General features: G+C 38.5%; 3 protein-coding genes across 16 annotated transcripts in view; 2 read left to right on the top strand and 1 right to left on the bottom strand.

Annotated features, from left to right (window-relative positions):
- Positions 1-287: 287 nt before the first annotated feature.
- DNAAF4 (dynein axonemal assembly factor 4) lies at positions 288-12,949 on the top strand. Of its 7 annotated transcripts, none has more exons than XM_072870763.1 (9): positions 1,814-2,037; positions 3,755-3,902; positions 4,314-4,447; positions 5,503-5,743; positions 6,469-6,614; positions 7,264-7,388; positions 8,097-8,250; positions 9,258-9,363; positions 10,768-12,948. In XM_072870763.1, exons 1-9 carry the CDS (start codon positions 1,999-2,001, stop codon positions 10,875-10,877), a joined length of 1,203 nt encoding a protein of 400 aa, XP_072726864.1. In that variant the 5' UTR covers positions 1,814-1,998; the 3' UTR covers positions 10,878-12,948. The 7 variants fall into 7 exon arrangements, with proteins under 7 accessions (XP_072726866.1, XP_072726865.1, XP_072726864.1 ...); XM_072870761.1 differs by lacking the exon at positions 1,814-2,037 and adding an exon at positions 2,748-2,923; XM_072870762.1 differs by lacking the exon at positions 1,814-2,037 and adding an exon at positions 2,749-2,923 and having other exon boundaries at positions 7,279-7,388; positions 10,768-12,932.
- On the bottom strand, positions 12,892-15,064 carry PIERCE2 (piercer of microtubule wall 2). Of its 5 annotated transcripts, XM_072870778.1 has the most exons (4): positions 14,985-15,044; positions 14,448-14,527; positions 14,132-14,200; positions 12,892-13,548 (listed from the first exon to the last, which is right to left on the bottom strand). In XM_072870778.1, exon 4 carries the CDS (start codon positions 13,534-13,536, stop codon positions 13,183-13,185), a length of 354 nt encoding a protein of 117 aa, XP_072726879.1. In that variant the 5' UTR covers positions 13,537-13,548; positions 14,132-14,200; positions 14,448-14,527; positions 14,985-15,044; the 3' UTR covers positions 12,892-13,182. The 5 variants fall into 5 exon arrangements, with proteins under 5 accessions (XP_072726879.1, XP_072726877.1, XP_072726880.1 ...); XM_072870776.1 differs by lacking the exon at positions 14,132-14,200; XM_072870779.1 differs by lacking the exons at positions 14,132-14,200; positions 14,448-14,527 and having other exon boundaries at positions 14,985-15,064.
- A 106-nt stretch (positions 15,065-15,170) lies between these two features.
- Positions 15,171-22,090, top strand: part of CCPG1 (cell cycle progression 1) — a 28,302-nt gene continuing 21,382 nt past the window's right edge. The window contains exons 1-2 of one of the 4 annotated variants that reach the window (XM_072870758.1): positions 15,171-15,329; positions 20,149-20,220. In XM_072870758.1, coding sequence (XP_072726859.1) covers positions 20,161-20,220 — 60 coding nt within the window. In that variant the 5' untranslated portion in view covers positions 15,171-15,329; positions 20,149-20,160. Of the gene's footprint in view, positions 15,330-15,417; positions 15,685-20,148; positions 20,221-22,090 lie in introns of those variants that run through there. The other 3 variants (XM_072870756.1, XM_072870759.1, XM_072870757.1) reach the window with 3 other exon arrangements.

The raw sequence follows: 22,090 nt of genomic DNA, 5'->3' as shown, positions 1-22,090 counted from the left end.
ACCTTGCTCAGTCCCTTTTGTGTCTTTTAGCAGCTATATCTGCTACTTTGACTTAGAAATGTTAGTGACATTTACTGTCTTCTACAAGTGAAGTACATAGCTTTGCATTGGAGATCTAGCTTTTAAGTAGACAGACTTTTTTGTTAATGTATTGGAGCTATTTTGTGTAACTTGAGGACACCAAATACAGGTAACCATAACTATGTCCTGTCTTGTAAAGTGTGTATACGTAGTATGTTCTTTCTTGCAGGAATAAATAATAAGCTGCCTCATTTCAGTATATTCTCTGTGATTAAACTAAAAATGACACCTAGATGACCAAGGCAGAAGACCAGCACTCAGCAAATCTAAGACTTTTCTTGTCCGTGAATGAACTCTCCAAAACTGAAGGATGCATTCTGGATGACTACAGCTGCATTCTGGAGCGGTAGGAGATTTTGAGTTACTATTACATTATAATCATTCTAGCCAATGCTGCTATTGGAACACCCTGATTTAAAACAAAACACTATCCCCTCTAACCCCCAACTCTTTCATTACTTCATCTAGGAAGCAGGCAAATAGGATTTTGACTACTGTGTGCAGTTTTGGCCTCTCTATTTTGAATATAGTAGAACGGGGAAAGCTTCGGAGGTCAGCAAGGAAAATAAAGCTATGTAAAAGAAATGTAAGTAAGGTAAGAGTCTTTCTAGGAAGAAAGAACATCTGTTAGAGTGGAGAAAGGTCTATAAAAAACTGAATGGCACAGAAGTAGGATGTTTAGAAATTCATTGTTTCATCCTTGTCTGCAGTTGCCTGAAGTTTGTCTTGCAATACAGACAACTAGGAGATATTAAATAAGGGTAACATGAGACAGGTTTAAAACAAACAGGAGCAGTTTTGTTCTCACAGGGGGAATCTTTCCTCGGCTTTTATTTACTTACTTATTTTCTCCTACAGTTTCTTAGACTGATAGCAGTCTCTTTATGGAGATGTCATAGTTTAAGTCGAGGTTCAGAACTATAAACCACAGAAGTCTCATCTTCTGCCGCTGCAGCTGACAGCAAGGCTCTTTATGCCATGGTGCAGATCCTACCGTAAGTCTGAAAATATGTATCATGCAAGGTTTTGGTTTTTTGTTTTTTGTTTTTTTTTTTTTTAAAAGTCACATGTGCAAAAAATACCCAGAACATTTTGACTTTCAGTTAAATCTCTTCTCTTGTACTTCAGAATGCTCCTGGAATGAGGAATTTAATTCCATTCTCAGATTCCACTCCATGCAAGCATTCATCCAGATGATATTGATGTGTGTGAGTGAGGGTGGAGAATAACCCAGAAATCATATCAGTTACGATGGATTTCTTGCTCTGAAAAAGTTTTAAAGCTCTGTGATAGATATATACACTATTTAATAGTAACCACTACCATTTGAACATTGCTTTGGAATATAGATAATAGAACATAAAAATTAAATCTTCAGTGATACACATCAAAAAATCTTAGCTAATGTGTGCAATGTTAAACTCAGTTTTTCTTGGTCATATTTTAAAAGAAAGAAAAGAGGGAAAACTAGACTTTTTGGTTCTGGATTTTTTCCAAATAGTTCTAAGTAATTGTATACTTTTGAGGAACTTAAACATTATCCATATGTGTTTGGCTTGCCTTTCAACCTGTATTCCCCAGAAGCAGTTGCTGTCTATATACTAGACTTCATTTTGGCAGATACAGTGTTACTGTTTGTTTGAGGAAAGTTGAGCAACAATGTGCAAATTACCTCCTGAGTTTTTGGCAAAGGCAGCAAAATAGATGATATTGGGAGGCAATAGCATGGAGCTGCCAGTATGACCTAATTATTTTTAGAGGACATCTGGAAGTCTCAGTGCATTGCTAAATCAATCCTCAGCTTTTTATATTTTTTACCAGAAATTCTCAAAGTAACAGCGGTTTGTCTCTTTATGGAAATATATTTGGATAATAAGAGCTGCATTCCTTCCTTCCTACTCTGCTTAGGTGTGAGTGATGGAAACCAGAGCAGTGCCTTACATTTGCTGTACCTTGGTAAGTCAGTGGGCCAGTAACTACGGTAGGATTTCTATCAACTAATCTCGCTAGGTTTTAGGAAGTCAAAAGTACCATACGTTTGCTTAACTTCCTGTACTGTTACTTTGAGCCCCAGGGACAGTTGTTGTTTTAAACTGTGTACAGGACTCGCAGGAAAGAGCACTTCGCTCGCTGGCTCGGGTGGCTGCACCCCGCCTTTCCCGCCCGCCACGGGCGGCGCGGCGGGCTGGGGAGCCCTGGGTGCGCGCTTGGCTCCGCACCGGGCAGGGCCGGCGGCAGGCTCCGTAGGAGCCAAGGCTGTCCTTTGCCGCCGTCGTTAGCAGGTGGGCTGGCTGCGGAGGGGCGCTCCCCGGCGGGACTGGGGCTGTTCCCGGGGCGCCCACGGCACCGCCGGGCCGCCGCTCTCCCGCCCCGCCTGGCGCCTGGCGCGTTGCGGAACGCGCTACCTCAGCAGCAGCAGGGAAGGGGAACCGTGGGGTCCCGGGGACTCCGCTCCAGGACCGCGGTGCCGGGGAGCGGGCGAGGGGCCCCCGCCTGGAGTCGCGCCTCAGGCCCCGCCGCCTCGGGGGACCACAACTCCCAGCGTGCGCCGCGCCCCGCCCCGCTCTGCGCGGGGCGCCATTGGCTAAGGCCGGGGGTTGGGCCTGCCAGCACCTTCCGGGGGCAGCGGGGAGGGGACCAGGAAGTGTTCTTTGCCAGCACCGGAAGCTCTCTTGCCCCTAGCAACGGCGGCGGAGCGCCCATAGCAACAGGGGCAGCCATGCCGGTGTGGCTGCGGGAGTACAGCTGGCGGCAGACCGGCTCTGCCGTGTACCTGTCGCTGCCGTTGCGCGGCGTTCGGGTCACCCCCGCCAACATCTTCTGCACCGACCAGTACTTGAAGGTGGGGCCGCCGCGCACCGCGCCCTCGCTCGTCTCACGGGCCTTCTGTCGTGCAGTATCGCTGCCTTGAGATGTGTTGGGCCTGTGGCTTGGCGTTACTTTATAGCTCTGTTAAAAAGCACACGCTTAATACACCATGGCAGCGCTGTCAAGTTTATAATCCTTTATAATATTTAATCTAGAATCTCCCTTTGTATGCTGTAGGCTGTCAAATACCTATCCCACTAGAGATAATGGCATTACCACTGTTACTTCTTCTCTGTACTAATGCTCTTGCTACTCAATAGGTGCCAGCTGCCTTTTCTCTCATAAATGGCCTGAATTATACACATCTGCTTATGTTATAAATAATAATTCTAAATTTGAGTTCCACAGCTTCTGTTGCAGCGCTGAAGCCAGATAAAAGACCAGTCTTAATAAGACCTTCTTCGTACTTAAAACATATCTATTACCAAATATGAAAATAATACAGAAAAAATACTTAAAGTTGCCGTTTTCCATTAGTAATAATAATGAAAATTTTTGGTGAGGCGCTCAGATTTTTGTCAGTTGAAAGGAGACTGCAGTAATGTGGCAAAACTGTAATCTTTCGTGGCCTTTGCATCAGCGTAAGTGTTTAGTCATTTAGCACTGTCAAAAATACTGATAAAAGACCACTCTTTTATCTGGTCTTAATAAAATACATAACCTCCATACTGGATACTAAGCAAATCAGTTTTGTCAATAGCACATGTTTCTTGAGGCTTACTGTATGCTTGTACTGAGTATTTTGAATATGTAAGATTTAATTAAAAATTGTAAATATTTGTACAAATTAGTTATATTTTTATAGGTAAGCATCCCTCCCTTTTTATTTGAAGCCATTTTGTATGCTCCTATTGATGACACAAATAGCACAGCAAAAATTGGAAATGGAAAAATTTTCTTCACTTTATATAAAAAAGAAATGGCCATGTGGGATTCCCTAACTCTAGCAAATGGTAAGTTCTCTACCGTGAAAAGTAGATTGCATGTAAGAAAACCAAACTGCGCCAAAACTTTACAAACTATAATAAGCAACATGAAACTTCTGCTGCTAGATATCTGCTAAGTTAAACCTTGTTGTTCATTGTTAAAAAGACAAAGTATATGAAAACAGACAAAGAACATCTACTGGCTCTAGTGCGCAGAAAACAAAACAATGTTTCTTGCAAAACTTACACTTTGTGTGTAAGCAAATCTTAGTTTTTCTTTTTTAGAGATGGGCTTGATAGAGACTGCTTTGTGGAATTTGAACCATGTTGCATTTTCTCAGACAAAGTAGCAAAAGGAATCCTGTTTTTATGAATATGGTACATAACAGTAGAACTTCAGGCCTAAATTACTATAATAGTTTTTACTTGTTTTTTAAGCTAACAAAGAGAAACTGCAACATCTAAGAGAGAATGCTGTTCTAAAAGCCCATGAAAAGGCAAAAGAGGAGACAGAAGCAAAAAAAGTTACAAAACAGGAACACAAAAAATATGCTTTGGAGGCCACAATGAAGGTAAGCTTAGACGGAACTCTACAAGACATATACATGTAAACAATTACCAACTAATCTGGCGGCTGCTTGGTTAAATGTGTGGCCATTAATGTGTAGTTTGGTTAACGTGACCTTAAAATATATGAAAAGTACTAATTTTTGTTACAGTGGTGGAGACCTTTGTTATTTCTTTGTACTTAAAACATATCTATTACCAAATATGAAAATAATACAGAAAAAATACTTAAAGTTGCCATTTTCCATTAGTAATACTAATGAAAATTTTTGGTGAGGCACTCAGATTTTTGTCAGTTGAAAGGAGACTACAGTAATGTGGCAAAACTGTAATCTTTTGTAGCCTTTGCATGAGTGTAAGTGTTTAGTCATTTAGCACTGTCAAAAATACTGATTTTTAAAAAAAATATTATTTATTCATTGTTATATTTTATATCAGACTTGCTGTTCATTGCCTTTTGTGTGTGTGTATCTTTGTCGTTCTGCGACTTATGTGTATTTTAAGATACATTCTTTTCTTCAAAATTTTTATGTATGTAAAAAGTCTGGTCACTTCATTTGTGTTTAAAAGGATTTTTTTAAAGTATACAATGAAATGTTAAGATTGCATAAGCAATTCAGACCAAAATGAACTGCCATTAGTGACTTTCTTAGTAGCAGTGTTATACCTATTCTGCCTATGTAATAATCTCAAAGAGGAGAAATAAGAAATAGTGTATTAAAATGAATCAATTTATTTTACATTTCTGTATATTCCAGAGCTCTGTGTTGGAATATGGCTAGGATTTTCATTGTTTACAAGTAAAACTTATTTCTGAATGTTTCTGGATCATACCTTAGTAGTGGTAGTAAAATAGTTAAAAGATATGACTTCTAAAAGCTAATCAGAAATCTTTGCTCTCCCAATAATTTTTAAGCATCTTTCATAACTCTGCTTGTACGATCACATTAATGATGACACTATGCTTGGGATATGAAACTGGGAAAATGATGGTAACTTTTACTTAGTCATCTTACTGTTATCAGATGTTACATATCTCATAGGTTTATCATTCAAACAGCTAGAAGAAGCAGAAAGAAAAAGAATTGAAGATCTGAAAGAAAAAGAGCGGCAGAAGGTCACTAAAGAGTTGGAGTTATGGAAAAAAGAGCAAAAAGATGCTGAGAAACAAAAGAGGATACAAAAAGAAGGGGAACTACATCAACAAGTAGAGCAATTAAAGGAGAAGAAAAAGGAAGAAATTAACAAAACTAGGATTCCTAATGAAGGAACTTCTAAGACCAGACTCAAACCTACTAAAGGTTGTACTACTGAAGTGTATTTTATCATCCTTTAAAGTGTTGGTATATTCTAATTCATCATTTATCTTTGTCTCCACCATACTGAACTAATTCTTTTAGTTTGCAGTTATTTTAGTGTCTTTATATTCAGGCATTTTATTGAGCTAAAGCATGTGAGTTCTTAGCTCTCGTTTAAGTCTTTGGAAATACAAAGGCAGGTTTTTTTCTAAGCTTTAGAAAAGTAAAACGGAAAGCCTTTCAGACAATGTAATGCAGACTTTCTGAGCCTGGAGTTCATGTTACCCTAAGTTACCTAACTGCTGTTTTTTACAGAAATAGGCAATCTGCTTTCACTCTCTCTGTCCCATGTCTTGGCCCCACAGAGAGCCAATTCAGGGAACTAAAGAGAAAATATTTTGTTTTGTTGTTTGTTTTGGTAAGGTTAGTTTTAGCTCTTGCAGTTGCCCTGTCAGAGAATCATGTAAGTGACAGAGATAGTGGTGTAAGAGGAGTTTTAAGTTCATTTGTGACAGATAATGTAGCCAGTAAATAGGTGGAATGATACAGCAAGAACATTTTCTGAACCTTCCCTTCAAAAGAACAAGTCTAAACCTTTCTCAAGCTATTAGAGGTTTAATTCTAATGTGCAGAATATCTAAATTAGGTGTACTTTGGACTTTGGTAGAAAACGAGAAAAATCCCTTTTGCTTCATTTTTCATTTCCAGTACTCCAATTCTCTTCATAGGTCATGGTTCCTATAGTATGTTTTCAGAAAATTTAAAGGAAGAACAGTTACCAGCTCCTCGATCTGCTGCTACAATTAAAATCAACTTTACATCACGAGTTTTTCCTACAGCTCTGCGAGAATCTCGCATCGCAGAAGAGGAGGAGGTAAGGATTTCTCTCTGTTTTAGTATGATGCTTCTTCTGTCTTCCAAGGTGGTGAATTATTTACCGTTTATTCAGTAAGTTGACAAAAATGTTACCTGTGCCAAGGAATGTTACCCGTGCAATATTCTTATCTTCCAAGGAAGGCAGTCTTATTTAAATTGAGATTTAAAGAAACACTTTTTATATAAAAACTGTTTTCACCAAGCATGTGATTGTGCAGATTAATAAATAGCATGTTCCTTTTTTTGGGAGGAAAAAAAAAAGGGAACCAATATTAATTGAATTCCTTGAAGTACAAAATTTGAAATGTCTTTACTCTTATATTTAAGATTCTTTTAATTTCTGCCTTATTAAAAAGAAGCTCAGAGTTAGCTCTTTTGAGCTCTATTGAATGAACACAAAGAGTCATTTTGGAAGTTCCAAAACAAACAAGCAAACAAAAATGTATTAGTGATGCAGTAACCTTACTTCTCACACAGTAATAAAATAGTTGGGGAAACTTGGAAGTTTTTCATATCTGACATTTATTAAATATTTCTCTCTGTCCAAAATATGTGGCAAATAGAATTCTTTTGATAGGAGTCAGTGAATAGATGAAAGCAAAATCCTTTTTTGGATTTGAATTTTCCTTTAGAAGTAATACTTCTAGGTTGTATATTTACAGTGGCTACATAAACAAGCAGAAGCTCGAAGAACAGTAAGTGCTGATTTGTCTGAGCTGGAAGATTTGAAAGAAGAGGAGAAGAATCCAGACTGGTTAAAGGACAAAGGAAAGTAAGTTAGATTCCACTTGAAGATTTATTTAAAATGAAATATTAGTTATATAGTGTGTGCCTATTGTTTAGTTTTGATATTTTCTATTTATCCTAGACACAGATGGTGAATGTCTATGTAGTAGAGAATGTGTTGACAGCTCATGGGGCTTGAATCTGATAAAGTCATGAGATGCAATTGCTGAAGCTCATGATGAACAAAATCATCGTGAACACATAATGCATATTCTTCTATGAGGACAGTTAAGTCAGTGCAATATTATGCCTAGGTGGATTGCCTTTCATTTGTACTTTTTAGACAGATGTTTAACCTCTCAATAAAACAAACTTTAGGAATTTGAGCAAAATATTGGTATGTTTATATAGCTGTGTTATACAGAAAGGTTTGATTAGGCAATCATAATCAGATACATAGTTTTCAAAATTAGTCCTGTGTCTGCGTAGATGTGTCCACCTCTTACCGTTCTTCATTGCTTTTAAGCAGTGACTATTTTTGTAAGTTATGTGTCTATATGCTATATTGTCAGCATCAAGTTTGACTGAACTTCAGCTATGTTGTACTCAGGAAAGGCTATAAACAGCCATTTCCAAGGAAAAGCTGCTAAAACTTCAAATTTTTGAAAATGAATTGTTAACAATAAGTAGGTATTTATTTTGTGATGTATCACCTTGTTTAAAGTGCATGTTTCACTTTTTGTTTTATACTTAGCAAAATGTTTGCAATGGGAAACTATCTTGCAGCTGTAAATGCATATAACCTTGCAGTGCGGCTAAACAATAAGCTTCCCCTGCTGTATCTGAATCGTGCTGCTTGCCACCTTAAACTGAGAAATTTACATAAAGCTATTGAAGATTCCTCTAAGGTATAAATATATAGGTTCTCAGACTGTCACCTTATACATGATTGTGATTTATTACTGTGATGCTTCTGTTTCAAGCAGATCTGTAAACATTTATTAGTGTGATTCAGAATTTTTAAATTCAAAATTGATATAACGAAGCCATGGCGAAATATTAAAATTTTATAGTGATTGATTAGTGAACTTTCAGAAATTTAAAACAAACCAAAACAACAAAAAACCCCCCCAAACCATGCTTCCACACATTTGGGCCAAATGGCCATATGTTGACTCAGTACATGTTTCTTTACAGGTAAAATATTGTAGCAATATATACACTTGAAAAAAAAACCAAAACTTTGAGCAGAAAAAAATGAAAATATACACAGCTACCTTTGGTGTTATGTTGTGGTGTTCTTCATTTGGTGGGAAGAAAAAAAAAAGGTGGTGGTGATGAGGAGGATACCTCAAAAAAACCCCCCAACAAACCAGACATTTTTAAAGAAGGGCTGTATCATCTCAATGTTTTAGCAGCCATTATTTGTGCAATGAGAGAGGAGTGATTTCAAATGGCACCTGAATAATTTGGAGAAAATTGTCCCAGAATTATTATTTTTTGAATTAATAAGTACTTGAGGCTTCAAACTTGTTACTAGAAAAAACAACTGCTACAACACATGTACTTTTTTAGGGCTGCGCTTTTTTTTTTGTAGCATGGTATGTGATTTCATGTATGAAAATAGAATACATTATTTGACTGTAATAAACATTTACCACAGTATTTGCCATTTTTTTGCCATGGCAATGAAACTGTGTTTAGCAAACTGTGGGGTGAAACATACAAATCTTAATGACTAGATTCACAACCCATATAGTTAAATTTGAATAGTTATTTTCTATTTCTATTTGAATAGTTATTTTGTTACTGTATAATAATAGTAATTAGGTGAGAGAAGTGTGTGTAAATGAGAAAAAAAACAAAATTATGGAAAATCTACCTCTAAATATTTTGGGTGTTTTCATTTGTAAAGGCACTAGAACTGCTGACACCACCTGTTCCTGACAATGAGAATGCTCGAGTAAAAGCATATGTGAGACGTGGAACAGCGTTTTGTCAGCTGGAATTATATACTGAAGGTGAGACCTTAATTTTGTGAAAACATGCACATGGATTTATAGTGACATGCAAGTAATTCTGTTTAGCTCAATGAGACTGCTCACACCTTTATTTTTTTCAGGAGGGACATTAAAGGAGGCCTACACAATCTATGTCTCTTTTTGTTATGAACCTTTATACCACATTCTTAATTATTATTATTTTTTTTTAATTTACTGGCTAATTGCAATTCCACTTGAAAAATCCTTGCAAGTTTTAAGAAAATTGATTGTACTCCTAATTTAAGGAGTATAAATTAGTTCCTCCATTGAGGAAAAGGCTTTAGCGAGTTGTGTATCCTCTGTTTGGTCTATTGGGTAATCAGTCTTTCTGTGCATAATGGCCAGCTATTGACCATAGCAGCTTAGTGGCCATGGAAGGTATTAGTGAGGAATGAAAGAGAGGTCAGAGATGAGGTATTTGCATTGGGAAGCATTCAAATGTAGGATGCAAACTGATATGAAACTAGGTTGTACTAGTTTTGCTGTTCATGAAGCAATGTTTTATTGGTTTTGAGATTATATTTACAGTATTTCCCACTATAGAACAAATTAACTTAAAATAACCTGAAATATTTCTAAAATATTTGCTTGTGAAGTGTTTAGTAACATATCTTTGTAAAATGATGTATGAAACCCATATTGATGAACAAAATGTTTCCTCAAGTACATGTGATTTGTGTGAAATATCTGAATTAACAGTGTCCCTACAGAGTTGTCTAAGAGTATCAGTTTAGTTTTGTAAGGCAAATTTACAAGTGAAAGTTGATAATAGAAAGTGAAGAATATTCAAAATGTCTGTTTGAAATACTAAGCTTTTCACATTGGTTACCTTTTTCTACCTATGAATCCCTTTGTCATTCCCTTACAGCTTCATTTGCACTTGGAAACCTTACAAAAAAGACAATTAAACAAGATTTTATTTTACTTCCTGTACTCATGGTTTGCTTTTTTTCCCCCCCAAGCTCTAGTATTCACAGTTCATGTCTCTTTTTTTTCTTGTTTTCATGCACTTTCATTCTGTCATTCAATTTTTCTCTCTTCTGCAGAACACTTTTGAACACTTCCCTCATGCACACACACACACACATATATATTTATATATATACGTGAATGAAGAGGCTCTGTTTTCATGTTTCAATACCTGAAAATGTTTATGTAGTAGAGTGTTTCCACTAAATTTTTTGTAAAATAATATAAACAAAATATAAATTTATTTACTGACAAAAGCTGAACCTAATGTCATTCTGATTCCATCTTGCTCAATAGCAAAACTCAAGATCAATACTTTATGCATATGACTAGGGAGCAATTATTTCCAGTTAGTTGCTAAAGAGGATGCTCTTGCATTATGGACTGACATTCTTATTAATGTATCTATATTAGGTCTCCAGGATTATGAAGCAGCTCTCAAGATTGATCCTAAAAATAAAACTGTAGAAAAAGATGCTGAGAAGATTCGACATCTAATTCAAGGAACAATGCAGGATTATTGACAAAAAAAAAAAGGAACTTTTTGAGAGGGATGCCTTTTGAGAGCATCAGAAGGAATCTTAGTTCTCTTCAATATGTTGTTAACTAGACATTTTTTGGTTTCACTCAGAACACCTACGGAGTTGGTAAAAGATTCAATATATGAATTACTATTTTTGGAATATGATTAGATATATTTTATATCATTTTGAAACAAAGTTGTCATTTTTGCTGTCTGTGAAATATTGGTAAGATGAATATTAAAACACGCTTTTGGTACTTGATTTAAAGTTACTCATAACTAAATGAAATATTTGTCTGGAAATATCTACTGAATCTAGACAATGGGTTTTCAAACAACTTCAGCAGCTCCATATAGTCAACACCTGTTAACTTCTTCTCTTTCTGTTCTCCACCAAAGCTGAAACAGTTATGTGTTACATGGTTATGGTTATATGCTTTCCTCTTTTCTTATTGTTCATAGCATTTGGCACATCTGAAACTAAGACAGTGAATTTAGATACTCTAATTCAGGCATCTAATTTGGAAAACATTCACCTGGAAGCATAGAGGTAGATTTTATGTTGTGCAGAAGATTCTTTTTAACATTAAGTAATGTACATTGAATATTTTCAGACTATTTTGAAACATTTGTTTGGGCTGAACAAATAAGGTAATTGGAAAAATTACAAACCTGTAGTGTGGTATTGTAGTGTAGTGGTAAATTAATCCTGTGATAAATTGTCCTATCGGTGAATATGACTTAATTCTTCCATCCTACTACAATTAGTAATCTTACAGTGTAGCTGTAAAGCATATTCTAAATCAAAAACATTGTTATTTTTATGAGAATATGTATTTTTCTTGAGCTGGTATTTTAATTTGTACTCTGTTGACATTGACCAGTATCTCAGGAATACTGGTGTGATTAAAGATTCTCAAAAGGGACCATACTGGTGAGGTTACAAGTGTTGTAAAATGACATAAAGCATGACACTGTGCTTTGAAGTCCTGCGCCTGTTGTTTTGGATAGTGGAAAAATGTAATATAGAATTGTATTGTTTATCTCTATATAGATGTGTCAGCATTTGTGTTACCGTGACAACGTGAAACACTTGACTTGAAGTGGTTCTGTTTTGTTAGGTATTCTATCCAAATTGTGACCATTTCAACTACACTCCTTTCAGTAGCAGTTGTAGCAGACTTCTGAATTTTCCACATCAGTCCATTTCCTGAATACCATTTATGACTGATTTCTGTCTTTAGAAGAAAATATTTATTATGCAGATATATGTTATTCTGTGTAAATTTTGTACTCTTGGAACAGGGAGAAGGTGGCAGGTGTTGCTTCCAGTTGCTTTACTTAGAGCCTCAAGAGGAGTGCTGAGGTGAGTCAGAAATGTCTGGGGTAGCTGCTGTTCCTTCTTTCCCACAGAAGGAACAGCATTGCTTTACCTACTGCATTGCAATGGAAGGGGTAAGAATACTTTATTTATAGCAGTTGGAGGGAGGGCAGTGCAGGAGCGTTACTGCCTCAGCTGAGTGTAATGGTATACTTGCCAAAATATGGCTATTTTCTGAGGGGAAGTGGGGGCTAAGGAGGTGAGACACTGGCAATGGGAAAAAGAAAATGCAAAGAAGCAGGCACTGGTTTTAAGTTCCTCATTTTCTGTTTTGGTTCCAGAGCCTATTAGAACAATCTTTATACATCTGTATAGGCTATTTGTGTTGTAGTGATTTGTTATAGCTACTCAAGACTATTTCTATGTAGACAGGCACCTTTTTCTACTGCTATGAAATAGAAACAGTGCCCTCTCTAAAGGTTAGGGAAGCAAATGTGCTTGGTGGCATGAACAATATCTGCCTGCTTCATCTGATTATCTTGGGAGCAAATGGATGTTAAACTTCTGACTTCAATACCTGAGCTGATGGTGTGTACACCATATCAAAGTCATATGCATTATGTTGGTATTAGTGTCCTGAGATGTAGGAATGTGGAGACTGACTTTTAAGTTTTAAAACTAGAAACTACTTTAATTGAAACAAATAAACCTTCAGGTCAATGTCTCTTGCACTTAACTCTTTCTCTAAAATTAGGGTTCCACATCTATGATACCAGTTTTGAAAGTTTTATTTTTATGGGTTTAGGATTAGAAGTGTATCATCAAATGGGCTACATCCTTTTTGATACATCTTATTCAACCCAGCAAAACCAAAATAAATCAGATATTGACAGTTATTCCAAGAATGACTGAAGTAAGTCAGATTTGTTTTCTTAAAGCTAAGTGTCTAGTCTTAAGTCTATGACAAAAAGACGGAGATGCATTTTTACAGCGTATGCTGTAAATTGGGGTAGTCATATACCCTACTTCTGTCAATGGCAGTGTTTAAGTAACTACCTTGAAATGACCCACAAGTGAGTAAGTGTTCTGAAAAGGTTTGATCCACTGGATGATAAGTACAGGGTACCATCTGTGAGATAGGTGGTATAGCACCATATTCACTTGAAGTTGTTTTAAACAGTAGAACCTGAGGCCTCGTCAAAGAACCATTGGTCATGAATGTTTTGGGGTCCAGCATACAGGAAAACACTGGATTGCCAGGATTCGCGCAGAGAGGCAGATGAGGAGATTGGTTTTGCTCAGTGTTCGGACTTGATGGCAGTTTCTTGGCAGAAGTCATCTTCTTTCCCTACTAAGGAGACGGATTTTAATTCAGTCTTTCAAATAACAGGGCAAAGCATTTCAAATTTGTGAAATGTTTGTGGTCAGAGCAAATGTTGCTCAAGATGTGTATTGAAATACACGCATGGTGGAGAGCGAGGAACTTAACACTGCTGACTTTTGACCTTATTTAGTAAACTGTGGACAGTGATAAATTGACTCACGTTGACTATGAAGTATAGTAAAAATTGGAATTTGCACCAGTTTCTGCATTAGTGAGAATCTTGAGCATAGAAAGTACCTTAATACATGTGGCAGAAATAATTAGTATGGATAATAAAAATATGAATGAGTGTAAGAATATAGTGATGCTTTGCGGATGGTTTGATTTGGTTTTGACTTTTCTAATATATAGAAATATGTATGCTAAGATAGAGCCCTAAACAAAGCTCCAGATGACTGTACTTCCTCACTCATGTTCACATGCATGCTTTTTTTTTTTTTTTTTTTCTCTGTAAGGAGCAAATTAACACGACAGATACTTAGTATGTTCATGGAAAGTGCTTTAATGCTGCATTGATGAGCACGTGGTAAAACTGCACTGAATAAGGTACCTCCTTTAGTTTTTATGAGCAAGCCATTCAAAACCTGCTGTTCTTCAGAGGTGCAGTGACATCTTTTTTCTTTGTTTCTCAATCATGTAAGAGAAGAAGAAAACATTTAAGTTGCTAGCTTAGATAAAACTCAAGAAATTCTGACTTTTCCTTTACTTTATTAATGAAGCCTGCTGTGGCCTCCCATTTATTTTCTGCACCAGTATTAGAGCACTGTTGGGGCCTAAATCCCTGGGCTTTAGGATCTCCTCTGTTTGTGCTGTGCCCGTTGATGAGATGTGGTCTAGGTGCATGGTGGGTGTAGGAGCTGCCTTACCCCCAGTCGTGAGCGGCTCTCGGGAAAGGGCAGCTTCTCCTGAAGCAGCACGGCCACAGGGGTCTGGTTCTGAGCCTGTGCTGTTGGGAAACTTTCCAAATCAGTTAATTCACAGTCATCAGAGTTTTTCCACCTGCCCAAGGCTAGAAGGATCAAGTATTTCTAGTCCATATGCTGCACTTCTTTTTTGATGGGGGGTGAGGTGTTCTTTGATGGGGCTTTTTTGTTTGTTTTGGGTTGTTTGCTTCTTTGCCTTAGTACAAGCCTTATTCGCATGTAACGGAGTGCTCCCTTCAGAGATGGTTGTCCCTTTGCCTGGTTATCCTGTGATTACATCTGAAAATCGCTCCCCGCGCTGTAGGTGCCTCCGAGCTCCCTCCGCCAGGCACAAACACCGTCACCGGCCGGCCCGCAGGCCCGCCCTGCTGCCCTCGCCCCTCTCGAGCTGCCCCCGCGCCTCCTCCGCACGAAGTTCCCTCCCTCCCTGCCTCCGCGGTCCCGCCGCGCCGGCCCTGACTCAGGCCGGCCCGGCCCTACCCGCTGCCGCTGTCCGGGGGCTCGGCGACCCGCCGTCCGCTGTCCCCGAGCTCAGCGGCGCGGCTCAGCAGGGGGCGTTGCCATAGCAGCGGGAGCCCCGGGGGCCGGGCGGGGCGGGGCGGGGCGTGCCGCCGGCCGCGGTGCACGCTGGGCGCTGTAGTTCGCGAGGCGCGCGGGCCGGCGGGCCGCGGCCGGGCGCGGACTACGCTCGCCAGGGTGCTGCGGGGCGCCGCCGCCGCGCGCAGGCGCGGCCCGGGCGGGTCGGTGTTGTTTTTGACGGCGTCACTGGCGGCTGCGGCGGGCGGCCCCTCGTCTGTGCCGGGCCCCGCTCGGGGCCGCGCTCAGGTAGGCGGCGGGACCGGCCCGCGCGGGGTCTGCCGCCTTCCGGCCTGGCCTCGGTGCGCAGCCTCCCCGGGGAGCGTGGCGGCCGGGGGTGCGGAGGGGCTGCCTGGAGCGGGGCAAAGCCCGGGGGCGCTGGGGCCGGGGCAGCCGCTGTTGGTCGCAGGGAGCGAGTAACCGGGGCGCTGCGGGGCGGCCGCGCCTCTCTGTGGCGGCCGAGCGGGCTCCGCGGGCGGCGTTCCCTGCCGTGCCGGCTCTGGCCGCTGGCCCCGGCCCCGGCCCCGGCCCTGGCCCTGGCCGCTGGCGTTTGCCAACTTCCTTCTCTTTCATCATCTGTCTCCATCTCTCAGGCTGATGCAAGGTGTTCTGTTTCATAAATTGTGTTATTGTTGCTTTAACTGTTCTGGCACAGGGCTGCTTTCTGTTGCAGGTGTGATATAACACCTGTGAGAGAGGAGCAGTGGGTGCTGAGCAGGGAGTGCCCGGCTTTGGGGTGGGTTGGCTTTTAGAAGTCACATTTGCCTTGCTGGAAGTCATAGCAAGAAAATAGTCTTTATGGGTTGCTAAATATCTTCACGAAGAAGAATGTTACTTTGGGGAAGAAATTATACCGCTTAGTAGAAATAATAGACTTGCATGAAAACCCTGAAGTATAATACTACTGTAACATGTTTTTATTTCTGCTGTGCAACAAAGAAGCTACTGTAGTAGAGAACCATGAGTTTTTACTTGGAATGACAGCACAGCAAACTCTAAAGAACAGCAGTTCCTATCGGTGCCTTGTTACCCATCTTTTTCTTTGTCAACACTTCCTGAGTTCTTTTTAGTCTAGGAAATCCTCTGTGAAGACGGAAGAACTTAGGGGTTTGTTTAGACTGGAATGGTTCTTTCTGAGACTGGTATTTATTCTGCTTCACAGTGGATAAATAGGATGTAGTATCTCATTTATTTTTGTATAGATATATGGGATAACTTGGTATTACATTGTCAACAATACATATGGCTGTAAAGTTTTACACCTTATGCTTCTGGTTTGCATTTCACTAAGGTTAGGAAAGTAGTTCACACTTCTGATTCCCTGCCCGCTCCTTCCCCACACCCGCCCAACAAAAATACATACAGGTTGAACTCTGAATATAATGGATGTTTCTTTTGTCTAGATAGAAATTTAAAAGGTGATGTCACTGAGAGCGTGGGACATTTGTGGGCCTAGAATTAGCTTTGCAGTTTAAACTGGAGTATAGAAGAACTTGAACTGTAACTTTCTTTTGAAAAATAGTAGCAATAAAGGTATTTAGTGAGAAGCCAAACCAGTGAAGCTGTCTTTTTTTCAATCTTTCCTTCTGGCTTGGCCTGACATACAAGAGGTATGGAATGCTCTACTGTATCCTCCAGTTATCCCTGCTGTTTTTGTTCTAGAACCCATTAGCATCATCTTGATTCGTTAGGAAGTTTGCAGGCTTCATGTCTGTTTAATTCGTGCCCCAAGCTACTTTTTTTTTTTTGAATAGCTTGCATTCGGGAAGACAGTGCCAACTGTATCCAGCACCTTTGGGCGGGTAGGAAAAGCCTCCTGGTTCTTAGTGGGTCTTTGTCATTTGGAGCTGGAGAATACAAGCTGGTGAAGATTTTGTGAGTAGGTCAGTTTAGCCATTGGGCTCAGATTAGTCTCTATATTTCATTTTCCTTAAGGGACTGGATTTGACCTCAGATTTAGTTATGACTATGTGTGTTTTATTAATATTTTACAGAAATAAGCTATTTACTCTAGCTGCTGATGGAAGTTTAGGAACACTGTACCTAGGTATTTTTTTATTAAAGCTTTTTAGGCTGTTTTGCTCTTTTAGAGCTAACATAGTTAATAAAATGCTTTACTTTTGATAACTGTTTTACTCATGTATGTTTGCTGAATGTGCTTGTAGGACTATAGGGACCCTAGAGATGTCCTTCAGTCTGATGTCAATGCTATCTATCATCATTTTAATAAATTTAGCAGTTCTATCCCTAAACCTCAATGATTTTGTAATTATTCTTTTTTATTCCATTATTTTTCTTGGTATTAAAAACTTTTCTATTTTGGAGATTGATGACCTTATGTAGTTAAATATGCAGTATTAGTATAATATTCTGGTTGAATACAAGATAAGTAACTTTTTCTACTCGCTGGCCTTGATAAATGGCCTTGAGTCAAATAATGTTTGTTTGTCTGCTTGTTCCTCTCTGTTTTTTTTAATATTTTTTTATTATGCCGATACCCACATCATTAGGTCCTGAAGCTTTTGTTTGGGAAGGGAAGACAGATGTTTAATGCTCCGTGGAGCCTGAGGCCATGGTTGTGTATTCAGTAGAATTGGTTTTATGCAGTGCTCAATTACCTGTCAGTCTGTGATCTGGATGGAGAGGGAGAACATGGTAGCATTTATGTTGAGTTAGCCAGGGCCCATGATGAAATGCTGGGTTAGCTAGAGGAAGACAGATGTTACAATGTCCAGCAGAGAGTCTGCTGTTAAAACTTTCCCTTTCAAAACATGTAAATGCACTTGTATCAACAGATGATTTTTTTTTTTTGTCTATTAAAGGATTTGTATTGTGTGACTTCATTGTTTTTCAGCTAGCACTGAGATGCACTAAAACTAATTGCCATGTTATGAAACCACAGCCTGAATTTCTTCCACAGTGGAGATCAGACTCGCTAGTACGGACTGGGTAGCCGCCTATACTATATTTGCGCCAAACTATTTTTTGTGGTTATGCAAAAGCCTTGGTTTTCAGTGACAATAAATTTGGTACTCTAATGATCACTCTATTCACTGAACTGTAGAATAATTAAATGGGGATGTTTTTATACTGAAAAGAATTCTTAAAAGAACATTTCAGATCACCAGTACAGTTTTTGCAATGTAACCAGCGATATTTCTGATAGGTGGCAAGTTCTGGTGCTGGTAGTTACCTTCCTCTGAAAGGAATGCTGCTGCTGAATGCCTGGTCAAATTAAAAATAATTTAATGACAGCAAGCAGATGTTATCGTCTCATGAGAACTCTGGAATGCAGTCTTTGCCATTTGGGCATTTGTTATTTTCATGATTGAAGAAGTATGATTTAAAAAAAATTATGATTTAAAAAAAATAATGATTTTTAAAAAATTTTGATGATTGAATACAGTATGATTAAAAAAAAAAACAAACAACCAACCCAACAAAAAAGCCCAACAAACAAAACCCCAAAAAACCCCAAAACAAAACACCACCAACACCCCTCCAACCCTGATGTTCCCTAGCTGAGATTCCAGGAAAAGCACTAATGAAAGAACAAAAAGATCTAAAGGAAAATGACAACCATATTCAAAGTAGGGCTTTATAATAAATGGAAATCCAGTTTCTCTATAAGTTTAATACCTAAATTGATTGTTAGTGAATATTTTCACTTTATAAACTGTGGTTGTGATTGTGACCATTGCCTTTTTTTACAGAGGAACCCCAAATATATTAGATGAAGTTGATGAGGAAAAAGTGTTATATTAGAAAAACATACAATAACTACCATAATGCAGAGATATGAGACAAATGTTTACTGTATTTTGTAAGAAACCTAAATGGAATTGAAAGTTTCGTATTTTGTTGTGCAAATTTCTAGCTGCACTGGCATATTTAGATGTTCTAATTCAAGGTTTGTGTATATTTTCTGTATTAACAAACTGGGAGTAGAGACAGGATTGATAATAAAGTAGAGAGCAAATAAATGTAAACAAATAGCTGTTTTTCTCTGCGTTCTTACAGGAGGTAACTAGGTGTGGGAAATAAAGCAGATGTCTGAAGTTCTCAGAACTCTCTGCTTTGTCCATATAACGGTCATTTTATAGAAGCTTTATTGAACCATGATTTCTCTTGCTGTTTTATTACATTGGATGCATAACGTAACACACAATTGATTGGAAATTGTTCTATTTTGGGGAAGTTTTTTTTTCCCCAAGATGAATCTATGGGAAATTTTATTTAACGACTTGATATATTTTTATTTTAAGAACCAAGAAATGCATTAAATTTCTTTTTAAAGTCTTTCTGCTAGTTAAGAACTTTAAAAAATGTGAATGTGTAACAATAATGAATACTCTGTATTCCTGGTACAGAAGAAAAAATAAACAGGCAGCTGCAGCCAGACAGCTCTCTTCTGAAAATAACTACCAAAGTCATCTGGTAGTATTGTAACAAGTAAAATTTGTACTTCAGTTTTTTCATTCTGTTTTTGTACTCTTCAGGTACTCTCTCAATTTTCTTCAGAATCAGTATATTTGAGAGCACTTGAAAGGGCTGAAAGGAACATGAAACATTGTTTTGCCCAGTAGTTGAAGAGCATTAGTTCCAAAAGATCCTAATTTGTGTCTTCTCAAAAAACCACAGTGTTTTTCTTGAATAAACTGTAGTTCCTGTGCATGTAACGATTCAGAAATGACTTCACCTACTGAAACATGTCTTAAACAATGATTCTACAGAAAAAATTTAAATTTCATTATTGATTTATTGGCCAGCCTTGTGTTTGTGTTTTTAGCTACTCTAAGAGCTTTTTGACTGGCTAAAATAGGTACGTACCTAGCAGAGCTGTATTTGCTCCAAGTATAAAAAAGATAATAGGAGATATGTACAAAAGAATATATTTTCTTTCTAAACTTTTATTCTTTCTTTTTTTTAATTCCAGAATAACAATTTGTGAGTCAGTGTAGTGTTCTGTAACATCATGATTCGGATTCTTCTGTTTTCTTTATTTTTTTTCAAGAGAGCAGTGAAATTACATATCTTGCATGTTAAAAGAATCTACTTTTACTTGCAGTGTGCTTTGAAAATGTCTGAAAATTCCAGTGACAGTGATTCATCTTGTGGCTGGACTGTCATCAATCATGAGGTACCCAATCTCAAATTAATAAAGTTCTGTCAGTTTAAGACTAGCCATATGCGGTAAAATACTATTTCAACTTTATAGTTTTTGTTTTGTGTGGATCTTGCAATCAACAGAGAATATAGAAGAGATTTATAATTAAGATGACAAAATACTACTGTTTAAAAATGTGTATCCTTTACTATAGCTGATATAATTTCTGTTATTTAAAAGAATAATTTTTTTCTACAGAGGTTTTACTTTGAAGAATTGCTAGAATTTTAGTGAGATGCTCTCCTCTGTTCCATCTTTCCTGAAAACATTGATATTCTATGTTAACTTGTCTGTTGTTGCTAATATATTTCTTCTTTTCCTTCCAAATCCCTTCCCCCCCCAAAAAAAAAAAAAAAAAAAAGAAGTTGGGAATAATGGGCAGGAAAAATATCTCATGCAGAGGGAATGAATGATTCCATGATTTCTCCGAGTCTTTTCTACCACTAAGGTATCTGATCCTAGCTTCAGCAGTTGCTGTTTAGGAACAGCCCTTTGTCCTTACATTCTGTCTGTCTTATTGTGAAAAAGTAGGATAGACACAAGTTTATGCTCAGTGTCTAGAATATTAGAAGAAGGCATTTCAAGGCTCATGTGAATGCTATAGTTCATGCATAACTGACTGCTTTTGTTCCTGACTGGAACAGTCTGTCTTTTAGTTGAGCCTCTGACCTCAGGAGGTTGAGGACTGGCCTAAAGACATCTGTGAGATGTGCTGCCTCTAATCTTTTGTATTGCCTCACTCTGCTTACAGAATGCATAGGCAGTTTGGAGGAAGAAGCAGATAGGCCTATCGGGTCTTATTTGCACAATTTTAAGCACTTTCATTTGCGTGGAATGCTGTTCTGCATTGAGAAGGAAAGATATGGGGAGTTTAGAGGGTCTGGGGTCTCCAGAAATCAACAGTGTTGCAAAGACTGTTGGAAATCCCTTGTAGAGGGTTGTGTTACAGAGAGTACGTAACTATATATTCCATACCCAAGATGCTAAAGTTTTTCCAGGCTTTCTTGCCGCAGGTGGAATCTAGGGGAAGCTACAATGAGGAAAGGAATGCCAACGTTTTTATTGGTTTTCTTGGGAAATTAAAGTGATGGAAGGGCAGGGCAGCTCTCCTTATATCTGAACTGTCAGGTCAGCAATGAGAAGTATAGCCTTCTTGGAGCTTAAAATGATGATTGGTGAGGCCTTGCCATACTTACGCTTGGAGGGTCTTGAAAACTCTTAACAGTCTGAAAGGCTTGGAGGTGGTAAGGGATTCTTCTGTGAGAAGGATTGAGTTTTGAAGTGACTTTCTTTTGTGTTTTCCAGAGACTTGCAGCAGCTTTTAGCACAAGTTCATTGCAATTCATGTTGGAAATCTGGGTTTCTTTGGCCCTATTGTTCAGGCAGGAGAGTGCAAGGCATAAAATATGTAGAAATAACCTGGATGTTGGCACCTTGTGGAGGAGGACTTCATATGGCAGTGCAGGACTGAGCTAGTGGCAGCAACTAAGAGAATGGTTTTTTGTTCCATTAGGCAAACTGTCATTGAAGAGGTATCTTCCATAAGGAAATATACAAAAGCAATCTAATTATTGTGCAAGGAAGTTGTGATGGTAAATTGTGTGGTGGCAGGTGGAAAGAGCTAACAGACTGTGTGCAGGGCCAAAAACTGTTCTTGGTTCAAAATAATTGTTGCCTTTTAAGACCTATTCAATTGATATGTGGAGCTCTATCAAATTTGTATGGCTTCAGTTGTGTTTCTGTCCATCTTTTGATCTCTGCTGTAGCTTCATTTATTAGGCATACTTTTATTTGGGATGAAATGCTAGAATTCCCTCATTCTTTGATCAAATCTTGGGGTATA

Source organism: Ciconia boyciana, chromosome 8, assembly GCF_034638445.1.
Source record: "Ciconia boyciana chromosome 8, ASM3463844v1, whole genome shotgun sequence".
NCBI classification, from domain to species: domain Eukaryota; kingdom Metazoa; phylum Chordata; class Aves; order Ciconiiformes; family Ciconiidae; genus Ciconia; species Ciconia boyciana.
The sequence above is the reverse complement of the archived record's forward strand: the minus strand, read 5'-3'. Positions and strand labels throughout refer to the sequence as shown.

Coding starts and splice junctions, on each gene's coding strand:
- DNAAF4 (XM_072870761.1), top strand. CDS start 2,801: ATGCCGGTGTGGCTGCGGGAGTACAGCTGGCGGCAGACCGGCTCTGCC. Junction 6,615..7,263: donor GCATCGCAGAAGAGGAGGAG/GTAAGGATTTCT, acceptor TAATACTTCTAG/GTTGTATATTTACAGTGGCT. Junction 7,389..8,096: donor TGGTTAAAGGACAAAGGAAA/GTAAGTTAGATT, acceptor TTTTATACTTAG/CAAAATGTTTGCAATGGGAA.
- PIERCE2 (XM_072870779.1), bottom strand. CDS start 13,536: ATGACTTCTGCCAAGAAACTGCCATCAAGTCCGAACACTGAGCAAAAC.